This window comes from Neolamprologus multifasciatus, chromosome 12, assembly GCF_963576455.1.
Source record: "Neolamprologus multifasciatus chromosome 12, fNeoMul1.2, whole genome shotgun sequence".
NCBI classification, from domain to species: Eukaryota; Metazoa; Chordata; class Actinopteri; order Cichliformes; family Cichlidae; genus Neolamprologus; species Neolamprologus multifasciatus.
In genome coordinates, this window is record NC_140450.1 from 570474 (window position 1) to 598438 (window position 27965).

The window sequence follows — 27965 nt, forward strand, 5'->3', positions numbered from 1 at the left end:
AAACTGCAGACTCTCACCGAGGTGGGACTGCACATCTTTTTAGTGGAGCGCTTCGGTCAAAAGCCAAAGTTGCTGTCAGGTGCTGGCAGCAGACTGATGGTCCTCCAGTCAGTGATGAAGGCCTCGAACTTTGGTCTGAGGTTGTGTTTGGTAACGTTTCCGGCGTCTGCTGAATGTGTTGTGGTTGGTAGGACCTCCGTGTACCCCGACTTACACTCGTCCAGCTTATTTTAGACGCTGCACAGACGGCTCTTCAGCTCATTCAGACACACTTGCACAAACTTGTCGTACTTTCTGTCGCCAAGCACACTCACTTCCTCTTCCTCTTTCACAATAAAACTTTATATTATACATAAAAATTATTTATATATAGGTAATTTTAAATTATTAAAATTATGCATAAATGTTCTTTTAAATTCATGAAAATGAATCGTGAATTTTCAGAATCACGTTTCATAAATTTAAAAGAGCAAAATGGATTCAAAATGTTCGAAATCCTTTAAAAATGAAAATCTGATGAAAGTTATGAGCGAGTGAGACGCTGCAGTAAAACAGCTGTTAAATCCAGCAGGGACACAGACGGGACACAGATGGGACACAGACGGGACACAGACGGGACACAGACGGGACACAGACGGGACGAGGCCACGCAAGACTGAGGAAACCCACATCTACATGTTGGATTCTGCAAAAGGGAGCGGTGAGATTTTATGGGAACATTTAAAGCAACCGCGTTTTTTTACAGTTAAAACTGCTGCGACTTCGTCACTGATTCAGTAAATAAGTCAAAAAGATTTTTGATCCCACAAACACAGACGGGAGTAAAAATCTCGACATGTTTCTCAGACTTACATGTATGAAATCAAACTGTAGGTACAAACAGGCCATTATCCTTCGTCCAGCCTGCGCGCTAAACACGTCCACGGTGTCTGTCACAGGTACAGGATTAATAAATGTGATATTTTTACATTTACAAATATCAACATGATACATATGATTTATTCTGTGGGGTTGTTTTTATTTTACATTTTGCTGTTTTTCTTTAACTGCTTTGTTTATTTAGGTAGATCAACACATTTCTTTGTAATGAGGTTAAACTGTCAGTTATTAAAATGTGTTGAAATATTAAAAATGTTGAAATCTGTTGTAACATATAAAATAATAATGTTCAACGTTTTTTCAGCTTTTATTCTGAAAACGGTCCCTGAATTTATTTAATCAGCAAAAATGTTGCGACATGATTTCACTAATGACGTCATCACCTTCAGATCATTTCTTTCTTCACGCAATGAAAACGTCGAGTCACGTTTCTCCACGATCACTGAGTCTGTCTGACGTCAGAGCAGAAACAGGTTTAACTTGTTGTCTTTAAATATTCACGCGTATTTTTTATTTCCCGTTTTTCTTTTTCATTTATGCTTCCGCCCATAAACACGTGCAGCGGGAGGCCTGCGCACTCCACACCTGTTGAGACCTTTCACACCTGTGTCCTCCGACGTGGAACACGTTCACCTGTAATGCCGTCTCTAACACGGGAAACGTGACGTCAGCCGTGTCGCGCGCTGACCTGTGGAAGTGTCCCGGCCTCAGGCCCGCGGTGACCTCAGCCAATCAACAGCGTGTCCGCCGAGGTCCCGCTGACCTCGGCGTGTTCGGGACCGTCGCCGCTGCGGGGACCTCGGGCGGTTCAATATCGGAGAAAAGAAGAAAAACAGGAATTATCCACATGATTAGAGCAGAAACCTTCACTTCACGCACCATTTCACTCCAATACTCCCCCCAATGTCTCCGCCCCCCGCTGGGATCACGCACACCTTCAGGAGAAAGACTCAGTCAGGAGCTGCTGGAAAAATCCTCAAGTACCAAAGTGCCGCTCGTCCATCAGCGCTGCTGCTTTGCTGTGCCGCCATAATAATAATAATAATAATAATAGTAATAATAATAATAATAATAATAATGCTCTCTCCGTGTATTTAATAAATGATTTGGAGTTTCACAGCCTCTCCTGATGCCAGCGAGGATGAGACCGGTTGTTTGACACCAGCACGCAGTTTCCACCTCACGCCACGGCTGACTGCAGACACGGCACAGAAAGCCCGACAGACCCCAGTGCGTTCGTGGCCAAACTGACATCATCTGTTGATGCTTATAAGTCCGTTTTTATCTCGAATTACTTCCCATTTTTATTCTTTCTGCTTTTTATTTAGTGCTATTTTATCCGAGGCGCACGAAGTTGTTTCCTATAATAACGATTCAGATCTTTGCTTTATGAATGCTGAGGGACTGACAGGCTGTCTCCATCTCTCACAGACACAGATGATGCTTTGATTTAGCACCAAAACCAGGTGATGCTGATGAAGCATTCGTAGAAATGACGGTGAGGTGATGACTCGTGTGCGCAAACAGTAACAAATGCAAGGAGCGAGCTTTCAAAACGCCAGGTTTGAGTAGGGATGGATATCGTTTAGGTTTTATCCCATACCGGTGCCAAACCGGTACTTTTGAAATGGTGCCGGTGCTTAAAGAATGGAGAACACAAACTTTGTCCAAAAACCTCTCATGTTTAACTGTTTTCCACTTTTTCTTTGGTCATTTTAGCCTTTTTGTCCAGGGTGAAGGGAGTATCTGCCATCAAACAAGAAGACAGCTGCATGTAGCTATGATGGTGTTTGCTAGTTCACCTTACATACATTAATGTAATAACGTGGTTAGCCTACTCAACGTAAATTACACACGAACAACATTAAGCTTCTCACGCAGAGAAGAACGGCTGCTGCTGCATCATCATCCTCATCATTTCTGCTACACTAGCAGGGCTAGGGGCCAGGACTCTCCTCTTCGGGTTTTTGGGGGATGTTGCTAACTCCGGGTCCGATAACAGGCACCACACCCGCAGTAGATGTGCTCGGTGTGAGGTCTCGCAGCAAGCTATTAAATACGGCGCATTTCTCGGCTTTTAAAAAAACGCTATGTGTCGCCAGGTGTTTCATCAGATTTGAGGTGTTACCTCCTTTGACAGCATCACAGTATCAGCTTAAAGCACTTGTTGCAGCTGCTGAGTTTGCATCTTTTGCTGTGAAGTACAGCCAGACTTTGACCACTTCGCCTTGGACATTTTTAATCTGTAGCTCTGCTCTAAAAGAACGTACGTACCTGGACCCGCCTACTATCCTCGGAAACGTAAAATGATTGGCTAGAATCTAAAGTGTATCACAGCTCAGGGGAAAAAAAAGCACCGAAATGTGCGCTGCTTTTCGGTCTGGTTACTACAGTTTATGTCAGAATTGGCCATCATGGCACCGGACACCGGTACCCGTCCATAGGTAGGAGCAGCGGGTGCAGCCGTGCACCTCCTGCGGACATGGACACTTTGAAAACACACTTTAATATTTGTACTTTTTGGAAACGAAGCTCCAGAAACATGAGCTGTGAAACTCCTTCAGCTCTTTAGTCTGTGACGTTTTCATGGCCGTAAATAATCCGAGTTCTTTATCGGCCCCAGTGCGTGGATCGTGATTCACCAGCGCGCTGTGATGTTGACATCAGCACTGAGCTTTAAACAGAGAAAAGGTCAAACCAGCTGCTGCACGAGCTTTTTATTTTTAACCTCGTGCACGACAAACGATCCAGAAAACATCAGACGCAGATTGAACGACTCCACGCGTGTCTGCGGAGTGCTCCACATGAAACCACAATACTTGATTCATCCATCAACAGTCACGCACTGGATCACGTTAAATAACACAAGTGCCTGTGCAGTATCCCATCTGCCCTCACGTCATATTTCTTTTCAAGATTTTCTTATTTAATCACTAGTGTACATATATTTATATTTATAGATACATATATATTTAGTCATTTTTTCTCTTTTACCATGTCTCTCTAATATTTAGCTCCTTACTATTTTTATATTTTATTATATTTTATTATATTTTATTATATTTTCTCCTACTGTATCATGCTGCTGAGTGACTGCTGCTCGTCAAACACATTTCATTGCAATGTTGACCCTGTGCTAACTTGCATATGACAAATAAAACTGAAACTGAACTGAAACAAAAAATGACAAAGTTTACAAAACACTCCTCTTCGTGGTGTGTGTGTGGGAAGCAGATGGAGAGGATGAGAAAGAAAAAACTGGAAAGAGGAAATGAAAATATAAAAACGTTCAGATGTTCTTTGAAACAGATCCTGGTGATTTTAAACTTCAGGTAACTCAGAATTATTCTGCTGTTGTTTATCTGATGCTCTGTTAACTGTTTTTCTTCTATCTGAAACAGGAAAGTGATTAAAATGATCACTGCAGCCAACTGTGCAGCACAAACTAAGCAGAGGAGGGTAAAAAGTCGTGATTCATGTGTAAGTTACCGACTGGACGTGACCTCTGACCCTCATCACGTCCAGCAGGGTGGACACACTCTCTGCAGGCTTTAATGTGTGTGATAGAAGAAAGGCCCACATGGTCCAACAGGAGAACCCTCACTGTAGGACACACACACACACACACACACACACACACACACACACACACACACACACACACACTGTGGGTCTTAATGCCACTTAAGGCTGTTAGTGTTTCCTGTTGATGGTCAGCAATAACCTCTTCAGAAGCCATCCTTTTCCACTTTGCAGAGCTACACACACACACACACACACACACACACACACTGCAGTCTGAAGTCTCAGACGGAGCGATTACGGGGACACCGACTGGCTCTTCATAAATCACAGCAGAAAGCATAAATCAGATTGGTCCTTAAACGCCTCGCTGCTGTGACACTAAAGAGCAAAAAATGTGTATATTAAGAGTAGAGTAATCTGATTACTTCTTATCCTTATTGCTGTGGACTACACGGTGAAGTCAAGTTGAGTCTTTATGTGCAGTGGAACCAGAGGTCAAAGGTCAGAGGTCTGTTTGCACACACACAGAAAACCTCTGCCTGATAGATCCTCCTCCTCCTCCTTCATCTTCTTCTGCTGCAGCTTAAACTTCACTCCGCTCTCCACCTGTGGAGCTGGCTCTGACACGTGACTCAACGCGGAAGCGGAAACAGAGCAGCGAAGTGGCAACAGCTGAGCAGCCCAGCAGAGATCGTCTATGACGGAGACGCTCCGCTCAGAGTTTAAAGAGACCGGAAACGGCTCCGGAGCACGTGTTCACCGAGAGCTGCAGGAAGTGCAGCAATGAACAAACATTAAAAACCGATCAGTGTTATTGATCACTGATAAATATCAGACAACAGTGAGAACTCTTAAAAACATTTTTATTGACCGGAAACATTTCACACAAATTCTTTGTGGCCTTTTTAGGGTCATTTGTAGGTTTTCACGGGTCTTTGTGAGTCTCTGAGTTGGTTTGTGATGTTATTTCAGTCAAAGCTCTGATATATGTCCATCGAGCATTAAGACCAGGATTCTTTATTAAAGGTCTGAATCTTTTTGGTCATGCTGAGCTTCCTTGTTATTGTTGTTTAACGGTTTGTGTTATTTTGTGCGAGCTTCCGCATCATTTGTGTTGATATATTTGCTAAAGTTGTATTATTTGGTAGAACTGGGTTTAAAGCCAGCTTTTATCGTGTCCGTGTGGCCACGCGGGCTCGCACTTTCAGTAGAGTTTCATTCGAGCGCGGTGCAGCTCCGGGTCTAGTTTTTCTCTCGGAGTGACACCTCTCGCCTCTTTTTTCAGCGCAGCTAACAGCGCGAGCTAATCCGGCTAACAGCTAACGGCTAACGGCTTGCTAGTGGCGCTATGATGGCGGAGCTGGTGCAGGGACAGGCCTCGATGAACCAGCCGGGGCTGAAGTCAGAGGGCCTGGCCGATGTTTTGCAGCGGGCCCGGCAGGTAACAACTCCACCCGGGCTCAGCCCACACCCGTTCCGGGCCGAATCGGGTCGTTTAGATCGAGCCAAAGCACTTTTATCGGAATTGTCCGTGTTTTGCTGCTGCTACTCGAACTTGTACCACACACACACACACACACACAGTTACACTCACACACTCCGCAGCATGCTAACTAGCTAGAAGCAGCTCGGAGTTGGACTTGTGGCCGCTTGTGTAAACTTTTCCGGGGCTGACACGCTCCGGGAGAGAGTTTGGGGGGAGTTTGCCGAGCTGTCACCCGGAGGGGAGCGCGCTGGGACGGCGGAGGGGAGACGAGGGTGGGGGGAGCGGGACAGAAGTTTGGCCACACGTGTCACTCCGCCAGCGGGCAACCTGTTGGGCTGCGAGGGGCAGAAAGGACGCGGGTCACAGGGGTTACTGCGCCTTCTGCCCCCGACGAGGGTCTCCCGCAGGCCGGGGGGTGTCTGTACCGAGTCCCAGCGGTTAATCGGGGAGCCGGGCCCCCTCCCCCCCCAGGCTGCTGTTTACTGTAAGTTGGTTAGAAAGTAGGCTGGCGTTACGCAACAGCCTGAGAGCCATATACAGGCAGGAGGTGTGTCTGCGCCTATAGACAGACAGGTTCACCCTCCTGTGTCTGCGTGCACCTCACTCTGCGCTTCTGCCTGCGTGCACCACACCTAAGAGTCAGCCTCAGGTAAACAGACGAGTGAGCGTGCCCTTTAAATTGGCACCCTGACCTCTGAGTGCCACCCCAGCCAATCACAGCCTGCTCCCCCAGGACTGACTGAAGAACTCCTCCAGGCACCGGTAACTTTCACCTGAAGACCTGAGAGCTCACAAAGTCACGGCGATAGTTTCCCTGTTAATGGGTCTGTTTTATTGGACCAGAAACAAGCCAGTGCCACAGGTGTGTTCCTCCAGGTGTCACTGCGGTGACCTCAGGTGTGAGGTGCAAGCAGTCGGCAGGAAGTTGGATCATTTGTGTTTTACTTCCTGTTAGTGTGTTGTCTCTTAAACTCCCTTAACTCTCAGCCACACTCTGTCACACTGGGTAAAAACATCCGTCACTGCCCGCTAACACCTGGGGTGACGCTCGGTGGGCGATGCAGACTAACCAGGCGCAGTCCTCCGTGTACAGAGTGCTCGCCGACTTCCTGGCAACCACCAGTTGCTAAGGAATGATGTGTTGAGTGGTTGCTGCTTGTCATCGCGTAGAATTGGTCACGAAACGATGCTTTACCAAAAACCTCGGTGCGATTGGTCACCAGCACGTTGATTCGATCGCCTGTAGTTTACATGCAGCCAACCTGTCTGCAAACTCTCACAAAGCGAAGTGAAACGTGCGACACAAACCGGAAATGTAGAACGCTCGTCTTCAAAGTAAAAGCTGTGCTTTTTGTTAGTGATAAAGGATGACTTTTACTTTGAAGGCAAACGTTCTACATTTCCGGTTGGTGTCACAGTGTATTTAGCGTCTTCCATCAGCCAGCTCGCTGATTTGATGGTGATTAGAATTTTTTCCCCCCCCCAAGTCTGGTCGAAGTTTAGCTCCACCCTGTTCCTCTGATGATGGTTTACACCAAGTGAACCTCCACTAAAGAAACTGTAACACCTCCAGCAGATGGTCAGGAATCGCACACTTCGCCTCTCATTTACTACGTAGGAAGTGATGTCACAGTGTTACCATACTGAACTGTGGAATCACTTCTTTTTGAGTGCAAGTGCTGCTGCTGACCAATCAAATTATGCTCTGTAAATCTGTTAGGACAGCGAGCTGGTTGTGAGACATCGGCCTGCTGCAGGTTGGTAACCTGCTGCTGCCAGCACTGGTGATGTTAGCTATGTTGTGCTAACTCACAACGTGTGTGTGTGTGTGTGTCAGATGTGCAACAGACGTGTGAGACATTTAAAACGTGACTGGTTTTTAAGGTTTGTGACTTGATGTTTGTGCGGTCAGCGTTGAGCTCCCTCTCGGTTTTTCGGCTGCTCGTGGCTGCTCTCGTGTTTTCTCTTAATGAGTCAATTTGTTGATGCGTTCATCCTGAGAGCAGTCAGCAAGCTCTTATTTTGAAAAGTCAGTTGTTGTTAACCAGTTGTCCCTGGTCCTTACGAGTAAGTCACGACAGTGGTTGATGTCATTAGCAGCTTCTCGTCCTCTTGTTGGAGGCTTCTCCTCCTTTGTGCCGCACTCCAGGTGTGATGGTAACCTTGGTTCTGTTCTTCACACCAGAACCTGCAGCAGGTGAAAAATGGTTCATGAGCAGAACTGGGACCATTTGGAGAATAACGTGGAGAAGAATGAGTGTTCGAGCTCAAGAGAGGCGGTGGGGGAGCCTCTCCTGAGTGTGGAAATCTCACCACTAATGTCAGTAGATTGGAATTATTTAAGTTCTGTTTTCTTTCTCCTCCAAGTTTAAGGGCATAATCTTCGCTGTGTTGGCTGCTGAAGGACAAACAAATGTAGCTGCTGTTGATCTCCAGTGAGTGTAGGCTTTCAGCCTGCTGTGTACCTCAACTGTCCAGGTGTGTTTACTCTGGAGGCTATAACACTGTCTGAAAGTACGATACGAGCTCACTTCTGTCCAATGACGCTGTTTCTAGCCTTTGTTTAGCCTCAGGTAGCTTCTCTTAGATGCTGTTAGCCTCAGTTGGCTGCTGTTAGCCTCAGTTAGCTGCTGTTAGCCTCAGTTAGTGACTGTTTGCTGCTGTTAGCCTCAGTTAGCTGCTGTTAGCCGCAGTTAGTGACTGTTTGCTGCTGTTAGCCTCAGTTAGCTGCTGTTAGCCTCAGTTAGTGACTGTTTGCTGCTGTTAGCCTCAGTTAGATGCTGTTAGCCTCAGTTAGTGACTGTTTGCTGCTGTTAGCCTCAGTTAGCTGCTGTTAGCCTCAGTTAGTGAATGTTTGCTGCTCTTAACCTCAGTTAGCTGCTGTTAGCCTCAGTTAGCTGCCGTTACTGAAACTGCCTTCGAAGTGAGTATAAAGTAGTTGGAGTTTGATGGCTGGTGAATAAAACCTCACACGATGTGAAATCACTGGGAAAGCATGATTCTTTAAAAAAAAAAAATAGCGTAATGTTAGCAGTTGTTGATGTTTAGCTTGTTAGGTGTCAGTTGACCAGCGATGGGAGGGTCACATGTCTAATCTCCTGACAATAAGTTAGTGCAGCATTATCAGGAGTAAATGAGCACGTTTAGTGTTCGAGCCCTGACCACAGTTCAGCAGACGAGGCTTGAGCTGAGGACGAAGAGGGCGACGCCTCCGTCAGGTGTCGGGTCAGAAACCTTTGTTTAAAGTTTGCACGTTTCAGCTGAGAGAGTTTCAACGGTTTATTTTCTTTACTAGCTGTCTGCGGCTCACCTTCTACAGGTAATACTGTGAGGCTGTGGAGCACTGTGAGCAGGTGTGAGCAGGTGCAGCAGACTGACTCCGCCCACTGGACTATTTTTACTGAGCAGCAGATTTAGTCTTCATCAGGAAAACACTGAAGGTTTCCTCTGTGTGCGTCTGTCTGTGTGTGTGTGTGTGTATTTAATAGTATTTGCAGTCTGCGTACCGTCAGTTCGTCCTCACAGTTTTAGCTCCTCCCCCTAAATGGCAGCTGAAGTCTTGATGTCATTTCCTGGTTCTTTGTGGCCTTCTTTATAGTTTGATGAACATTTTCTGGGTGTTTGTGGTAGAAGAACATCTGAAGAAGATGATGGACGCGATGAGGAAGGTTTAGTCTCCCAGGTAGAGCTGTGATGTTTGAGGCTCACACTTTTAACGGCTCCACCAAATCTTTGTTCCAACTGTGGTTAAACTTGAATGAGCTGCAGCTCTGTTAGAAATATCTGTGCCCAGTCAGTCGAGTGCGTCTGCAGCCAAACCGGGCGCCTTATTAGGAAGCCTCCTGGTTTAGGGAGTGAGGAAGAGGAGTGTGAAGCTGAGCTGTGTCGGCCTCTGGAAACAGGCTGCATATGAAGACACGTCGGCCTGCTCTAAAGCAGAGGTGCTGTTGGACTTTCTGCTGACCTGGGACCAGTTTGGGACCTAGTCTTTATCCTGCTGTGGTTTTGGACCCGTGTGCTGTAAAAACGTTCCCGTTCTAATTTTATTATCGCTGTTAGTTTCTGGCCGCTCCCGTGTGCTGAGCTGCTGTGAACAGATGCAGGTGTTACAGCTGTTTCTGCCATGTTCACAGATGGTGGGCAAGCTGGGCGGAGAAGGGATGTCTCACCTCAACAGCTCCTCAGTAAGTGTCGAGCCCTCGCTGTACTACCCGGGCCAGAAACGACCAGGAGAGGATGGAGGTAAGAGGCTCGTACACCCGCACTCCACCCGTCAGACTGATCAGTGACAGGACGGCCGTGACGTTCGAGCATTCGCCGAGTTCTGATGAAAACACTTTACAGGCCGTCTGTAAGAAGGGAAACTGCTGTAACTGCGGCCCGACTGAAGCTGCAGTGACGTTTTTATTTTGTTTAATAAACGACGGCGGGAGAAAAGCGTGCGTCTGTGCTCCGACGTGTTCCCGTGTTTGCCGCACACAGTTCGATTCTCGCTGTTTGCTCTGATGATCGGCGCCGTCACATCAGCCTGACGTCTAATCTCTGTCTCTGTTTCCCAGTAGGTAACCAGCTAGCAGCCATGGGGCATCAAAGGTACGACCCGCAGCTCGTATTGATCACACTCACACACTCTGTGGTGTGTAATGATGCGTGTGCAGCTTCATATTCTGGTTTGCAAATGGCCACGTGTGAGGTCGTGGAGGTGCACCGGTGTTATAGATCTGTGCTCCTGCAGTCTGCGTCAGAATAATCACTTATTGACACACAGCCATGCGTGACCAGGATGCCAAAGTGTTTCTGTGTGTGTTGCAGGGTAATCACAGAGGATTACAAGGTCCCTGACAGGATGGTGGGCTTCAGTGAGTATGACCTCTGACCTTTCGCTGGGCTCTCGAACCTTTACGTAGAATATGCGTGTGAACCTGCAGCTGTGCTCTGCAGGCTTCCTGGTGTCTGTCTGTAGTCTCATTTCTAGCGACCAATCACATGTGAGCAGCCTGTGGCTGTGTGCAGGTAAACTTTTCTCACAGAGACTGAATCCTCTCCTCAGCCAATGGGCTTCCAGTCTGAGGGTAACCTGCTGTCTCAGCGTTTTTACCGAACCTTTCCTTTGACTCAGAACTGCGACGGTTCTGGTTTGTCTGGATGCAAACCCCATAAGTCAGACGTTAATGTCAGAACCAGAACGTGTGTCTGTTTGGCCTCAGAGGCCTCGGGCAGATCAGCTGAGCCTCATTGTCCTTCCCCGTACCTCAGAGGAAGCAGGCTGACGTCAGTGTGTTTGACCTGCAGTCTCAGTCCTTTCCTTATTGGGTGGATGTTCCTCTAATCATGTCTGTCCTCCTCCACCTCAGTTATTGGCAGAGGAGGAGAACAGATCACCAGGATCCAGTTGGAGTCGGGCTGTAAGATCCAGATCGCTCCCGGTGAGTTCAGTGCTCCGTGTTTTTACGTTTCCTCGGACCACGGAGAATCCAAACTTCTCATACCTGACACATGCGTGTTTCTGCAGAAGGCGGGGGTCTGATGGAGCGGCCGTGCTCTCTGACGGGGACTCCGGAGAGCATCGAGTGAGTTGGTGAAGCTGGCAGAGCTGCAGGTGAAGCGACGCTGCCGCTAAACTCTGTCACGTCTGGCTGTTTTCAGGCAGGCGAAGCGGCTGCTGGCCCAGATCGTGGACCGCTGCAGAAACGGTCCGGGTTTCCATGGCGATGGAGAGGGTGGGGCCTCGGTGCAGGAAATGCTGATCCCAGCCAGCAAGGTGGGGCTGGTGATTGGCCGAGGAGGAGACACCATCAAACAGCTGCAGGTAGATTCACGTTACAGGTTCAGATCAACGGGGGGGGGGGGGGCTCTCGCTCAAGGAAGTGATGTCACTGCGAGGGGTGAAATGTGTTTGACAGCTGACATCACTGTTGGGTCTGCAGACAGAGCCTTTGATCTTACTCGAGTAACAATGTTTCCAAGTCTTTGAACTTTAGATAAACAAGTTTAGTCTTTTACATAATTATAATCATCTAATGACTCAAATAGTTTTATTCTTTGTAGTTATTTTATGGTAAATGGTCTGTATGTGTACAGCGCTTTACACATCCACACATTCACACACTGGTGATGGCAGCTACATTGTAGCCACAGCCACCCTGGGGCGCACTGACAGAGGCGAGGCTGCCGGACACTGGCGCCACCGGGCCCTCTGACCACCACGGGTGAAGTGTCTCACCCAAGGACACAACGACCGAGACTGTCCAAGCCGGGGCTCGAACCAGCAACCTTCCGATTACAAGACGAACTCCCAACTCTTGATCAGATCAAGTTTTCACTTTCGTAACGCTGCTGAGGAGAGTCATCTGTGCTGGCTGTGTGCGTTTAGAGCGTTCGCCATGAAATCAGGTGTTTTCCTTTCATAGAACAAATCGTGACGATCGTGAAGCAGGAACGTTTGTAGGGTCCGGACTGAGGTGCCGATTGAATAACAAGGTTTCAAACAGCAGGAAATGTTAGTGATGTTAACTGCTCTGGTTTTCAGGAGCGAGCTGGAGTGAAGATGATGATGATCCAGGACGGCCCGATGCCGACGGGGGCCGACAAACCCCTGCGCATCTCCGGAGACCCGTACAAAGTGCAGGTAAGCCAGCGAGTCCAGGAGGAATCGTTCTGCAGGACGATAACTGTGACTGCTGATTTATTATTGAGCATCAGTGCAGCGGGAGCTGTCAAAGCTGAGGACACCTCGAGCCACTGACAGCAGCTGCGTGAAACGAGACCATGTGACTATCTGCAGCTTATTAACACAGGAAACTGACCAGTTACAATCATCTAAAAACATCCTGATCTGATTGTTTTCACTACAGATTTGCTGTAAAGTGTTTAGTGAGGAAAGTTTTACTGCATCCTGTAACAGGATTTATCAGTGAAGCCTACGGGCAGATTCAGGGCTCTGATTGGTTGGATCTGTCATGGGTTCCTCCGAGGTCCTGGGCTGGTTTGGTTTAGATGATCCTTAAAAGATTTTGGCTTTCAATGAGAAAAGGTTACTGGAGACTTGAGGTCAAGCAGGAAGTAAATATTTTGATGCTTTTTAGTTCCATCCTTTGAGGCGGGGCTAATCCCGGGCCGTTTCCTCCTGCAGGCAGCGAGGGAGCTGGTGTTGGAGGTGATCCGGGAGAAGGACGGAGACTTCAGATCGGGTCGCAGTGACTTCGGCGCCCGACTGGGAGGCACCAGCCTGGATGTATGACTTGGGCAAACAAGCGTACCTGGGATGGTTGTGTTTAGGCGCCGTGCTGATCTCTCCGTCTGTCCTCAGGTTCCCGTTCCCAGGTTTGCTGTCGGCATCGTGATTGGCAGAAATGGAGAAATGATCAAGAAGATCCAGAACGATGCAGGGGTCCGGATCCAGTTTAAAGCAGGTGTGTCATGCTGCTCGTTACTGGCTGAATCTTTGTAAACGTGAGCTTCGAGTCCGCTTCATTCTGCAGCTGCTATCATCACATCATCCATGAACACCAGTGAGCCGCTTCCACCATGACGTGGACGCTTCAGCTGCTTCATCATCTTCAGCGACGTTATTGTGAACGTCATCCTGGTTTCATCTCTGTCCTATTTAAAGCTGTTAGCTTGTCCGGCTGCTTTTGGAGGAACAAACGCTCAGATTGACTTGACACACTGCCTTTCTTCTGACTAGCGTTAGCTTACTAGTTGACTTCTTGATGGCTACCTTAGCAGCTAGCTGGGAACCGTTAGCTTGCTCTTTGTCCCCATTTAATCCTCTGAGGCGACGTTTTTCTTTGCAGGTAAGCTAGCTAACGTTAGCAGAGAGACAGCTCAGGCTGGTTAGTTTTGTGTTCACACCAGTTTAATCCACAGTTCAACTGGTCAGTGTGAGTTAAGCATTTTATTACAGTGCTCGTTTACACACGTGTAGAAACAGATAAGACTTTCTGTTCACACTGCTGAGGATTTGACCTCTGACCTTTTAGATGATGGTGTCAGTCTAGAACGTGTCGCCATGGTGATGGGTCAGCCGGACCGCTGTCAGCATGCTGTCCACCTCATCAATGAACTCATCCAAACAGCACAGGTAAACACACACACGTTGGTTTTTCTTTTGAGTGGGGACCTTTGTTCTTGTTCTTCTTCATGGGTCCTTTTACATGTTGCTGTTTTCACAGGAACGTGATGGTTTTGGTTCAGCATTGCGGGGCGGGCGGGTCAGAGGTCGTGGTGATTGGACTATGGGCTCTCCTGGCCCCCTACAGGAAGTGACATACACCATCCCTGCTGACAAATGTGGCTTGGTCATTGGCAAAGGTAGGAAACTGAGTCTGCTTAGAAAACTGAAGGTGAGGAAAACGTTCACACTGCTGTCGTTTGTGTTTACCAACGTGTTTACATTAATGCAAAGGTCAAGGTTCAACCTTGAATACGCTTGGATTTTAATGTTGTCCAAGGTTTGAAATGTGCCCCTGCATGACTGCACTAACATGCTGCAGGTTTTAATGACAAATACAGATCGTGGCTCAGGTAACAATCCGCCTGAAACGTCTGCAAACAGGATTTGCACCTTTTCACACGGGGGGAGTTTGTGTAAGTCCGAGTAGATCATTTTCCACCATGTGTGCGTTACTCATGCTAATCACAACAATTATTATTACTATTTTTGTAGCTAGCACACTCGTGAGATGGATGATTGACATGCATGTGTGATGCCACACAGCAGCGCCAGTATAGCAGTTATGGTGATTTATGGAACATGCTGTGAACTCAGACTGAATATGGTTGTTTTCTCCCTGAACAGAATAAAAATAGAGCCTGTCTAAAGATCACAGCGATCTGAGGAAGTTTAATCCACGTGAACGAGGCTGCGTTAGCTCATTTCTGCAGAAACTGCGACGTGGATTGGATGAGTAACATGATAATGATCTTTAATCCTGTCACTCTGCGTCTTATTCTGGTGTTTTGGTCCTGAGTGTTTGTGCTGTGAGCAGACGTCCTGCAGACATCAGTGAGACACATTTTAACCCCACAGTACCAACAACAGGCAGCGCAGCCTCGTTCACTCTATTTAAAAACCTCTTACAGCCCATCAACCACTCGCTGTGTGTGTGTGTGTGTGTGTGTGTGTGTGTGTGTGTGTGAGAGAGAGAGAGAGAGAGTTGGAGGTCAAGAGGGTCGAGCAGCAGCCTCCAAATTAAAAGCCACAAAGAAGAAAATGTCAAGTGCAGCGTGTTTAGACACCATATGGCCTGTTTGCACACACACACACACACACACACATGCGCTTACTTTGCACCACTTTAGAGGACCTCATGTTCGTTTCCTCTGATGAATTCTTCGTGCTGACGGTCGACTCAGTCGATGAACACTGAATGAAAATACATTTTACCCCCCCCCCCCCCCCCCCCCCTTCAGACCTGCTGGTTGTGAGGAGCAGCCAATCACAGAGGTGGAGGATGAGGTGAGGGGCTGATGATGGATTATTAATGCAAAACTGCTGAAACAGAATCCAAGAATGAAACAAAAGAAGAGGTGACCTTTAACCTCTAATTATCAGGGTTATACTCGGCAGGCTCCACTGTGTTCATGGAAATGAGGTTCGGTATGGAGGTTGGCCCCGCCCCTCCCTGAGCCTGGTTCTGCTGGAGGTTTCTTCCTGTTAAAAGGGAGTTTTTCCTTCCCACTGTCGCCAAAGTGCTGCTCATAGGGGGTCATATGATTGTTGGGTTTCTTTGTATCATTGTAGGCTTCAGACTGACAGCAGCTCTGTCGACACGTCCTCCTCCTGGTCTCTGCCAGCAGGTTAATGCTTCCTGTCCTCACCTTGACCGTCCTGCTGGGACCAGCTGTACCTGTGAAGCCCCCCAGGCTCCGCGGCTCATTACACAAACTGAAATTTAATTTAATAATTTTCCCAGAATTAAGCAAATCAGATAAAATCCTCAAGTCAGGTTTAAAGTTACAGTCGAGGTTTTCAACTTTTATTTAAAGTCACATAGACCGACATGTTCAAGAGTGCTAAGCTACCCCCGCCATTGAGGTCGTCCCTGATGGCGTGCAGCATCCTGCAACATGATTCTTCTTTGAGTGTAAACATTAAAATCCCACCGATGAGTGAAGTCACAGAAACAGCAAAGAACAGCAGCGTCGACTCTTTTCTACTCTGAGCGTCTGTCGGACGCTCCCAACGATGGTTTCCTACCTGAGCGTTGTCTCGTTTTCCCAGCAGTGACACCACTGAGCCCTGCTGAATGACTCCGCCCCCGGCGCTCATATTGATCAGCTGTGTGAATGACACCTGCTGTTTGTGTCTGCAGGTGGAGAAACCATCAAGAGCATTAACCAGCAGTCTGGAGCTCACGTGGAGCTGCAGAGGAACCCCCCACCCTCCACTGACCCCAACACCCGGGTCTTTACCATCAGAGGCACCGCCCAGCAGATGGACCTGGCTCGCCAGCTAATAGATGACAAGATCGGGGTATGTAAAACAGGCACACCTCTGTAGATGCTCGAAGGACGAGCGCTGACCTGTGTCTCCTCCCACAGGGTTCGGGTATCATGAGTAACGGAGGGTTCGGCTTCAGCCCCTTCACCCAGGGTCCCGCTGCACACCAGAAGTAAGAGTCCTCAGATCTTAGCGCACGCCGCCGTCACACAGCACATACGTCCGTGATCCACGTCCCTCAGAAGCAGGAAGGACGCTGCACCCACGGAGCGAGTCCAGTCCACGAGTGGGCGGGGCTGCTTTGGTGTTCTTCTACAGCGGGGGTGGGGAAGTCCAGGCCTGCAGGTTTTAGATGATCACAGCTGATTTAAAGGACCTCCTCAGTTCCCCACCCCCGCTCTGAGTCTGAACTTCCTGTTGTAATGATAGCAAGCTGCGCTCTGATTGGCTGACTGTTTAAAGGCATTGCTAACTTCACTGCAGGTAAATGTGATACCTAAAAGGTAGTTTCAGGTAACCATGGAAACTAGGGCTGCCACAAACGATTATTTTGATAATCGACCAATCAGATCATCATCCAACGTACAGCTTATTGCACCAGCAGCATCTGCTCTTATATAACTATCATTAGCTTACAGCTCTAAGTGTTTAAGGTCTGTGCTAACTAAAAATAAAGACAAGATGATAGTTTATTAAAGTTAAATGAAATTTGCAGATTGTTTCGGTGAAGTTTAATAAACTCCTTGCTATCTAAAATATAACAGGACACCGGAGTAAATTCTCAGCATCTCACACTTCTGATAATCAGCTGTCTGCTTGAGTTTATTCAGCTGTGTAAAAACTATAACTTTAATCTCAGCCAAACCGATTTACTCAGGAACAAATAAAATACTAAAAAAAAGCCAAACAATAACATTTTTAAGTTATCTAAGTAACTTATATATCATGTTTAACCTGAGTAGCGAAAGATGGCGGTGGGTTTGAAAACGATTAGCCGGGAGTCCGGTGTTCTCACGGCTCTAGTTAGCCTAGCCCCCGGCTAGCTATCGAGCTAGTGGCTAACAGACGTCTCCGAAAACGTCGGAGCGCTTTTGAAAATATGTGGTGTCTTGATAAACTGAGCAGATATTTGAGGTTTACACAGCTACATTCTCGCCTGAAAATATGTTAAATGTTTATTTTGTGACCCAGAAAGAATAATAAGAGTAATATTAAAACTAACTAGCTGCCGCCATTGTTGGAAACTGAGCTGGGCCGCGCTATGAATTCTGGGACACAGCTTCTTCTTCTTCGGGGTTTAACGGCAGCTGGCATCCTTGTACATGCAGTGCTGCCATCTTCTGTTTCAGTCCGTTATTACACTCTTAAATCCTACTACTTATTCCTGCGTCTTTTGTGATCTTACAAAGCTTCAAACGACGCGTCGACTATTAAATCAGTCGTCGACGATTTTGATAGTCGACTAATCGTAGCAGCCCTAGTTTCAGGTAACCATGGAAACTAAGGTTGGGTATCGTCACTGATTTCTGGAATCGATTCGATTTGATTTGAATCGGGGAAATTTTGCCTCAGACAGTCAGAAATATTATAACTCTGATCACTTGTCAGTGCATATCTATATTTTTATATCTGTGACACTGACCTCAGCTGACACTGTGAGACTATCAGGTGTGAGCATCACAGCAGAGGCCTTTGTGTCAAAGTCACTGAGGATAAAACAAAAACACGAAGGAGATTTTCCTGGTTTGGGATTTTATAGCAGATGACCTTAAAAATATTCTGCAGTCGATTAAAAATGGAGTGAAGCAGAGAAAGTTACAGAGGTTTGATTAGAGACACGACCGAGCGTTTCGCACTTTTGCATAATTTTAAAAAGTTTACATTTGTTCAGTATTGAACGGCAGGAATGAGGCTTTGTTTGTGGAAGTAAGTAAAAAACAAAACAGCGGCCGACAGCGTGGAGGGTAAAGAGAGAGAGGGGGGGAGAGAGAGAGAGAGAGAGGGGGAGAGAGAGAGAGAGAGAGAGAGGGAGGGGGAGAGCTGTGCATGAAGTGAGATCGTGGTGGAAGCAAAGCAGCAAAACTAAGAGTGAATTCATGACGATGTTTATGTGAAGCGTAGTTTGGATCAGGTTCAGAGGTCAAACTAACAGCATCAGAATCAGCGAGCTGTCGGCTTTCAGCGAGCGCGTCCGTGCCGTCGGTGAGGAAGGCGACAGCTCGCTGATTCTGATGCGTCGGCGCTTTGTGTTCACGTCTCTGTGCAGAATCGTGCTCCTGCTCTCATTGACTGTTTCAGCTGTTTGGAGGTTGTTGAGATGTTGTGAGGTGTAACCTGAGATTCTGGCGTTTCGGCCAAAATAAATTGATATTAAAAAATCGATTCAGGATTTTGATGAATCGATGTCACGTTATCCAGAATCGACTTTAATGATAATCCAAACCCACCCTGAGAGAAACCCTGATGACGTGACGTTCTCTCAATGAGCAGTTCCACACTCTGCCTCAGGGGGAGTGAGGGCGGAGGCCGTGTTTGCTGTGGGCGTGCTCCGTGATGGCGCCGTGTGATGACGGTTCATGGAGAAGTTCAAGAGCTACGAGTGTGACCCGTTTACTGTGGTCACCATGAAAACCTTTGCGGTCCACACACACGTGACGTTTCCACCTCCAACACGACCACGGCAGCGCCGCAGGACCGTGTGAGCTCCTGCGTGAGTCTGAGGCGGCTGTGGGCGTGGCTGTGGGCGTGGCTGTGGGCGCTCTGCCACATCAGCTGATTCGTTTAACTGTCTTCTGCATTCTGTTGCGTTCGTTTGTCTAACGGCCTCATGCTGAGACGCTGATGATGATGGACACGGGCGTGTGTGTGTGTGTGTCTGTCCATGTGTGTGTGTGTGTCTTTAACTCAGCCAGCTGTGTGTTAAACACATGTTTTTATGCAGCTGTGGGAGTGGGCAGACCTTCCTGACCGGCGTCTGGGGAAACACCTACCAGACCAGCTGGCAGAACCCAGGACAGCAAGACCCAGGTAACACACACAGGGACACACACACGGAGAGGGACACACACACACACACACACACAGGGACACGGACACAGGGACACACACGGACAGGGACACACACGGACACACACAGGGACACGGACAGGGACACACACACACACGGACACACACACACAGGGACAGGGACACACACGGACAGGGACACACACACGGACACACACACACAGGGACAGGGACACACACGGACAGGGACACACACAGGGACAGGGACACACACGGACAGGGACACACACACACGGACACACACACAGGGACACACACACAGGGACACGGACACACACACACGGACACACACACACAGGGACACACACACACGGACAGGGACACATACACACACGGACGGAGAGGGACACACAGACAGGGACACACACACAGGGACACACACACACGGACAGGGACACACACACGGACAGGGACACACACACACGGACACACACACGGACAGGGACACACACACACGGACAGGGACACACACACGGAGAGGGACACACACACACACAGGGACACGGACACAGGGACACACACGGACAGGGACACACACGGACACACACAGGGACACACACACACACAGGGACACACACACACACACAGGGACATGGACACAGGGACACACACGGACAGGGACACACACACAGGGACACGGACACAGGGACACACACGGACAGGGACACACACACACAGGGACACACACACACAGGGACAGGGACACACACACGGACACACACACACACAGGGACAGGGACACACAGGGACAGGGACACACACACGGACACACACACGGACACACACACACAGGGACAGGGACACACACAGGGACAGGGACACACACACACGGACACACACACAGGGACACACACACAGGGACACGGACACACACACACGGACACACACACAGGGACACACACACAGGGACACACACACGGACAGGGACACATACACACACGGACGGAGAGGGACACACAGACAGGGACACACACACAGGGACACACACACACGGACAGGGACACACACACACGGACAGGGACACACACACACGGACAGGGACACACACACGGACAGGGACACACACACACGGACAGGGACACACACACACGGACAGGGACACAGGACAGGGGGACACACACGGACAGGGACACACACACAGGGACAGGGACACACACACACACACGGACACACACACGGACAGGGACACACAAACAGAGACACACACACACAGAGACACACACACGGACAGGGACACACACACGGACAGGGACACACGGACAGGGACACACACACAGACAGGGACACACACACACGGACAGGGACACACGGACAGGGACACACACACACGGACAGGGACACAGGGACAGGGACACACACACAGGGACACACACACGGACAGGGACACACACACACAGGGACAGGGACACACACACAGGGACAGGGACACGGACACACACACACACGGACAGGGACACACGGACAGGGACACAGGGACAGGGACACACACACAGGGACAGGGACACACACAGGGACAGGGACTCACACACAGGGACACACACACACATGGACAGGGACACACACGGACAGGGACACACACACACGGACAGGGACACACACACAGGGACACACACACACGGACAGGGACACACACACAGGGACACACACACACACAGGGACACACACACACACACAGGGACATGGACACAGGGACACACACGGACAGGGACACACACACAGGGACACGGACACAGGGACACACACGGACAGGGACACACACACACAGGGACACACACACACAGGGACAGGGACACACACACGGACACACACACACAGGGACAGGGACACACAGGGACAGGGACACACACACGGACACACACACGGACACACACACACAGGGACAGGGACACACACAGGGACAGGGACACACACACACGGACACACACACAGGGACACACACACAGGGACACGGACACACACACACGGACACACACACAGGGACACACACACAGGGACACACACACGGACAGGGACACATACACACACGGACGGAGAGGGACACACAGACAGGGACACACACACAGGGACACACACACACGGACAGGGACACACACACACGGACAGGGACACACACACACGGACAGGGACACACACACGGACAGGGACACACACACACGGACAGGGACACACACACACGGACAGGGACACACACACACGGACAGGGACACAGGACAGGGGGACACACACGGACAGGGACACACACACAGGGACAGGGACACACACACACACACGGACACACACACGGACAGGGACACACAAACAGAGACACACACACACAGAGACACACACACGGACAGGGACACACACACGGACAGGGACACACGGACAGGGACACACACACAGACAGGGACACACACACACGGACAGGGACACACGGACAGGGACACACACACACGGACAGGGACACAGGGACAGGGACACACACACAGGGACACACACACGGACAGGGACACACACACACAGGGACAGGGACACACACACAGGGACAGGGACACGGACACACACACACACGGACAGGGACACACGGACAGGGACACAGGGACAGGGACACACACACAGGGACAGGGACACACACAGGGACAGGGACTCACACACAGGGACACACACACACATGGACAGGGACACACACGGACAGGGACACACACACACGGACAGGGACACACACACAGGGACACACACACACGGACAGGGACACACACACAGGGACACACACACACGGACAGGGACACACACACACAGGGACAGGGACACACACACACGGCCAGGGACACACGGACAGGGACACACACACACACACGGACAGGGACACACGGACAGGGACACACACACACACACGGACAGGGACACACGGACAGGGACACACACACACACACGGACAGGGACACACGGACAGGGACACACACACACACACGGACAGGGACACACGGACAGGGACACACACACACACACGGACAGGGACACACGGACAGGGACACACACACAGGGACAGGGACACACACACAGGGACACACACACACGGACAGGGACACACAGGGACACAGGGACACACACACACGGACAGGGACACACACAGGGACAGGGACTCACACACAGGGACACACACACAGGGACACACGGACAGGGACACACACACACGGACAGGGACACACACAGGGACAGGGACTCACACACAGGGACACACACACAGCCTTTGTTTAGTGTAGAAGCTAAGACTTGTGTGTGTGTCCCTGTCCGTGTGTGTGTGTGTGTGTAGGTCACAGTATGGCTCAGACAGGACAGATGGACTACTCTAAAGCATGGGAGCAGTACTATAAGAAGCTAGGCAAGTCAACAGACACACACACGGACAGGGACACACACACACACACACACACACAGAGCTGTGACAGAAACATATTTTGTATCTGAATGTGTGATGTTTATGTATCTGAGCTCCGAGCAGTGACATTGACTGTGTGTGTGTCTGTGTGTGTGTGTGTGTCCCTGTGTGTGTGTGTCCCTGTCCCTGTGTGTGTGTGTGTGTGTCCCTGTGTGTGTCCAGGTCAGCAGAACCAGCCTCAGAGCTTGATGACAGACTACAGTAAGGCCTGGGAGGACTACTACAAGAAACAGAGTAAGATGTGTGTCATTGAGGTTGTGAAGCTCAGTGTTAAGAAGGTTACTTTTAAAATGTATTCCACTACAGATTACAGATTACATGCCCCAAAATGTATTTTGTAACTTATTCTGTTACGTTACTCAGTGAGAGTAACGTATTCTGATTACTTTGGATTACTTAATATATCATCATGTTTTTTACAGCTACATGAATGTACTATTGCTGTGTGATTTATTACTGTTACTGAAGGTTACTCTCCACACCAACACCAGCTAGATGTTTAAATCTTAATATAAATGAGTAACAGTAGGTGGACATTAGGTAAGGCTGCACTTTTTGCAGCGATCTCGTGTAGAAAACTATTCCGCGCGTATATAAAACAGGTCCGCGGCTCCGAACCGTAGTAAAGGGACCTCTGACTAATACGGTGGGTTCTGTGTCGGCTCGTAGCTGAAAACTAGCTTTACTTTGTTGTCTGGGTCAACTTTGCTAGCAGAGACAGAGAGAGGCGTTGAAAGGCTGCTCCAACAGAACTTATTGTTTCAGAGGAAAACACGAACACGGTGTACAGTCGAGTCTTAATAGCTTACTTACAGCTGGACTACACTACCCACGAGGCTTCAGGGCGATGCCTGTGACACTCTGCCTGTTGCCTTCTTATTAAGTCATTTTTGTGAATAATTTTTTAAAATATTTCTTCATGTCATTATGCAGCCACATGTAGAGGTGATGTGGGCCGTTAGATTGAGACGCAGACATTAGAGCCTCTTAATGCGTGTTTTGTTTGGGGCGTGGAAACCAAAAACAGAGAGGGCATAGCCGAACATACGAAACAGGAAGTACCGCCGTGTAATCCCTTTATTTCAACAAAGTAACTGTATTCTGAATACCACCTTTTTAAACGGTAACAGAATACAGTTACTGATATTTTGTATTTTAAATACGTAACGGCGGCACATGTACTCTGTTACTCCCCAACACTGGTGAAGCTTCAGGCTGTTCCTCCATCTCAGGAAGAAAAGTCACTTCTCTGCGTTTCTCTCTGAGCGGCTGTCAGGTGTGCGTTACAAGCTTGAGTTAAAAGACAAAGGTAGGCGTGCACAGGTGTGTGCGGGGCAGCTGACACTTCCTGTTTCTACCTGTGCTGCTCTGCTCAGTGACATTTGTAGTGTGAAGGTCAAGTTTGGCCTCATTGCTTATTCGGGAACAACATCACATCAAAGTGAACGTTTGAGAAAGCTCGAGAGGCTTTGAAGTAATGTGTGTGTGTTTGTGCGTGTGTGTGTGTGTGTGCAGCTCAGTCGTCTCAGCAGAGTTCGGTGCCAGACTACACTGCAGCATTAGCAGAATACTACAGACAGCAGCAGCAGCCCTACCTGTGGAACCCCGCCCAGATACAGGTAACACCGGCGGCTTCTGCTTCACGGCGATCTCCTCCTCCCGTTGGTCACGACGGCTAAACGTCACTGTCACTTCCTGTCTCCTCAGGATCACTAGAGGCTCCTCCCTCACCGGCGAAGGCCTCGGATGGTTGTCGATGGCGTCCGAATCGGGGTTTCCTAGCAACGCTCTGCCGCTTCCTCCTTTTGTAGAGAAAAACTAAGGATTAACTGAAAAATCACGAACTCTTTCTTTCTGTTTTTTAACCTTACAAAGTCGATATTTTGTCAGGCAGATGTTTTTGGACTAGCCTCCGGTCTCCCCGCGGTGTAGACCTGGTTTTTCTTTGTTTTTATTTTTTATCAAACTTGAATTTCAAGATGTATCCGTGTGGCTTTGAACAAAACGAAATCCAGTATAATCTATATTTTGTCTAGTTTTATTTTCCAATAAGAAAACGGTATAAGGCTTAGCAGTCTTGAGTATGAAAATCAGATATTATTATTATTATTTTGGTTATGATAATGTTTTAAAGCATGCGTCAGGCTGTGTGTTGACTCAGTTTTTTATTTTGGCATCAAACCGTTTTAATGACATCGGATGGAAATGTAAAGTTTTTGTACTAAATCTGCTCGCTGGGTCTGTTTCTCCTAATTTTACCTGTTCAGTCGCCAACTTGGAGGTGCAATGATGCATTACTGTTTTCTTTTGGTTTGACCATAGCTCTTATTCTTGTATCTTTATAGTGATTTCTTTAGGTTTTTATGATGTAACAATGAATAAATAGCGACTTGTATTGCGTTGTCTAAAGCCAGATCTCTCTGTGGTCTAACGCTTTGTATTCTCACACGATTTAACCTCCAGTCACCGCCACGTTTTCCTGCCTCCGCTTTTATGACCGAGTCTGTGGAGATAAGTTTTCTTTGAGTGAACTTTATTATTGTTGTTGGTCGCATTTCTATTTTCTGATTTGTTTTTAGAGGAAATTTCAGGAGCTGATCAATGAAGTTATCGATTCCGTGTTAGCTAAACAAACGTGTGTGTTACCTCAGCTGTGTGAATGTTTCTGTTAGCTGTGCTTCGTTAGCTAAGTGGTGCCTGTTAGCTGAATGTAAGTAAATGGAAATGCTGTCCGAGCGCTACGTTAGCTGCTGTGGGGTTGTTTGTTTTTTTCTATGCGCACGTTACAAAGGCTAGCTGAATAAATGTGCTAACTGAACACCGTGCTTGTTGTGTGCTAACCAGGTGTCGGGTAGGTCTGCAAAACCACGTTCCCAAAATTGTTCTCAAGATCATTTATGCCTAAGGTCACATGTTCCCAAAGTTGCTTCCCAGTTTCCAGGTTCCTAAGTTCTCAGGCTTCTTTGTTCCAAGGTTATATGTTCCCATTTTTGTTCCCTAGGTGCTTTATGGTTAAGCTAACCTCTAAGCCTCGTTTCCATCTCAGGAAGCGCTAAGCTTATTTCAAGTTCCCTGACATGTCGGGCAGTCTAACTAAAAGCCATACAGGGAACAGAAAATCCCTTTCACAGGTTCCAACAGTCGTCACGTTGTGTGGCTAACGACTTACATTACGTATAGCTGTGGGGAACGTAGCCGTAGTGACTGTTTGGGAACTTGGTGTTACTCTGCGCTCGTGACGTGTTGCACAGACTGTAAATAACGACCAATAACATTTAACCTGATACAGATCGTGGAGAGTTTGTAAACATTTTAGAGGAAAAGTAGAGCTGTACGGGATAATGTCTGAACGTGGAAGCATGAGCTCTCACACTGTTACTGCTAAATGGTGTAATCTGATGTGTTAGCAAAAGGCCAAAAGCAGCATTTCTAGGCTGAACGTCCATCTGTCTCATTCAACCGCATGACTAGCATGAACGAATGACTCGGTAAATACGACTTTAATGTTCGTTAGCCAAACAAACTAGCCGGCTGCTGTACATTAGCTGTATGTTCTGTTTATATTAGGGCTGGTTTACACTTCAAAATAAATGTACAATTGTTTTGTTGCTGTTTTATACTTGCACAGATTGTAAATGTGTTTTTTTGTTTGTTTTTCAAACGCAGCCGGACTTTGAATCTACTGATTAGTTTCTTTAGCGTTAACATGGAGTTAGCAATAAAATTGTTTTGTGCATAAATTCAAATTCATTGATACTTTTTAAAAACGTGCTCATCTGTGCTACACTTAGCGTTAGCACTGTTTGTTAGCTTTTTTGCCTACTAGCAAAACCTTGTTAGTTGAACGTTATCAGCTAAGCAAGTGGTAAGAATTTAATCTGTGTGTTAGCTGAACGTTTAGCTAAACTTTGCGTGCGCGTTAGCGTATGTATGCTAGCGCTGTGTGCTGTTATAAGTTTTGTTTGTTAGCTGAGCGTTTAATGAAAATGTGTGCGTTTTGTGCGTCAGCTCGGCGCTGTGTGCGTGTTGGCAGTTCTCTGAACGTTGTGCGTGTCGGACCACAGAGAGGTTTGTCTTGTCGAGGGAGATCTGGTTGTCGTTGAATCAGTGCTTCTGCTTCGTGTATGTGTGATGATGATGATGCTGATAATAATGACGATAATAATGAGTTCTCCTGTTCAGGGGTCTATTTAAATCTGTTATGAATATTCATTTTGTCGATGTGATGATATGGTTTGTGTAAATTTCCACTCTGGCGGGTGCTCTCCAGTTAAAATGTACTTTGTTAAAGATGATATTGTTTAATTCACGTGTCGTGTCTAACCGAAGCTGAATATGTGTTATATTCTCAAGACTGCTAGGCTAACTGTCTCTCTCTCCTCTCCTCGCCTCTTCCCGTCTGGACGCCGCCACCTTCAACACGCCTGTAATTGGACCAGACGAGCTGAGCGTTGTCGTCGCAGGCGTGTTGAAGTCCCGCAGCTCGTTGTTGTGGCCGCTCCGAGGCGTGGGGAGCTATAGTGAAGGGGTTAACCCCCCCCCCGGAGTTGTTAACGGTGGAGCGGACGCCGGCCTGGTGTCCGGTTCTCGCAGCGTCTCAGGACCTGAACCGGACACGAGGCTCGCTCCACTCTGGCCTAGAACTTCCCAGTCCCGATCCCGGTCCTGAAGGGGGGACGGGGAGCTTTTTGGTTTTATGGTTTCTGTTGTTTTTCTAATGGACAGACGTCCTAACTGTAACCTGCAGATTTTTCTATTAGATTCTATTGACAGATAGAGTTGTGTATGAACCCGAGCCACGAGACTGTCGGTGGTCGAGGATGATGATTAACATGAGGGTTAATAAATGGGCTCATTCTTTCTGACTGTGTCTTTGTGCATTCACATCAAACATCCAGCTGCTGAGAGCTGCAGCCACGGGACAAACCGTTCAAGTCTTTGTTCCATCTCTACATAAACCCGCTGTGACGTTTGATTCCCTTTAATGAGTCCTGACACTTCTGATGCAAACCCAGTGCTTTAGTTCTGGTCGGAAACAGAAACCGCCCGTCAGTTTGTGCTTGGTGTTATTTTAGGTTCAGCCTCTTCAGATGGGGTCAACGTGAACGAGCTGCGTGGACGGCCGCTGCTCCGGACGAGTCCTGCCC

General features: G+C 48.3%; 1 protein-coding gene across 4 annotated transcripts; it reads left to right on the forward strand.

The window, feature by feature from the left end:
* Nucleotides 1–5700: 5700 nt before the first annotated feature.
* LOC146506037 (far upstream element-binding protein 3-like) lies at nucleotides 5701–27680 on the forward strand. Of its 4 annotated transcripts, none has more exons than XM_085179612.1 (19): nucleotides 5701–5845; nucleotides 10024–10132; nucleotides 10453–10483; nucleotides 10703–10749; nucleotides 11245–11316; nucleotides 11403–11460; nucleotides 11537–11699; nucleotides 12420–12518; nucleotides 13023–13124; nucleotides 13200–13302; nucleotides 13873–13973; nucleotides 14065–14203; nucleotides 16207–16367; nucleotides 16436–16506; nucleotides 19276–19361; nucleotides 22693–22761; nucleotides 22981–23052; nucleotides 24334–24437; nucleotides 24526–27680. In XM_085179612.1, exons 1-19 carry the CDS (start codon nucleotides 5753–5755, stop codon nucleotides 24532–24534), a joined length of 1689 nt encoding a protein of 562 aa, XP_085035738.1. In that variant the 5' UTR covers nucleotides 5701–5752; the 3' UTR covers nucleotides 24535–27680. The 4 variants fall into 4 exon arrangements, with proteins under 4 accessions (XP_085035738.1, XP_085035736.1, XP_085035737.1 ...); XM_085179610.1 differs by having other exon boundaries at nucleotides 5702–5845; nucleotides 10450–10483; XM_085179611.1 differs by having other exon boundaries at nucleotides 5702–5845; nucleotides 10450–10483; nucleotides 11406–11460.
* The last annotated feature ends 285 nt before the right edge of the window (nucleotides 27681–27965 follow it).

Excerpts from the sequence above, each read along its gene's own strand:
- LOC146506037 (XM_085179610.1), top strand. The coding sequence starts at position 5,753 with ATGATGGCGGAGCTGGTGCAGGGACAGGCCTCGATGAACCAGCCGGGG. Across the intron at positions 10,133-10,449 it reads ACGACCAGGAGAGGATGGAG|TAGGTAACCAGCTAGCAGCC; the intron begins GTAAGAGGCTCG and ends TCTGTTTCCCAG. Across the intron at positions 23,053-24,333 it reads GGACTACTACAAGAAACAGA|CTCAGTCGTCTCAGCAGAGT; the intron begins GTAAGATGTGTG and ends GTGTGTGTGCAG.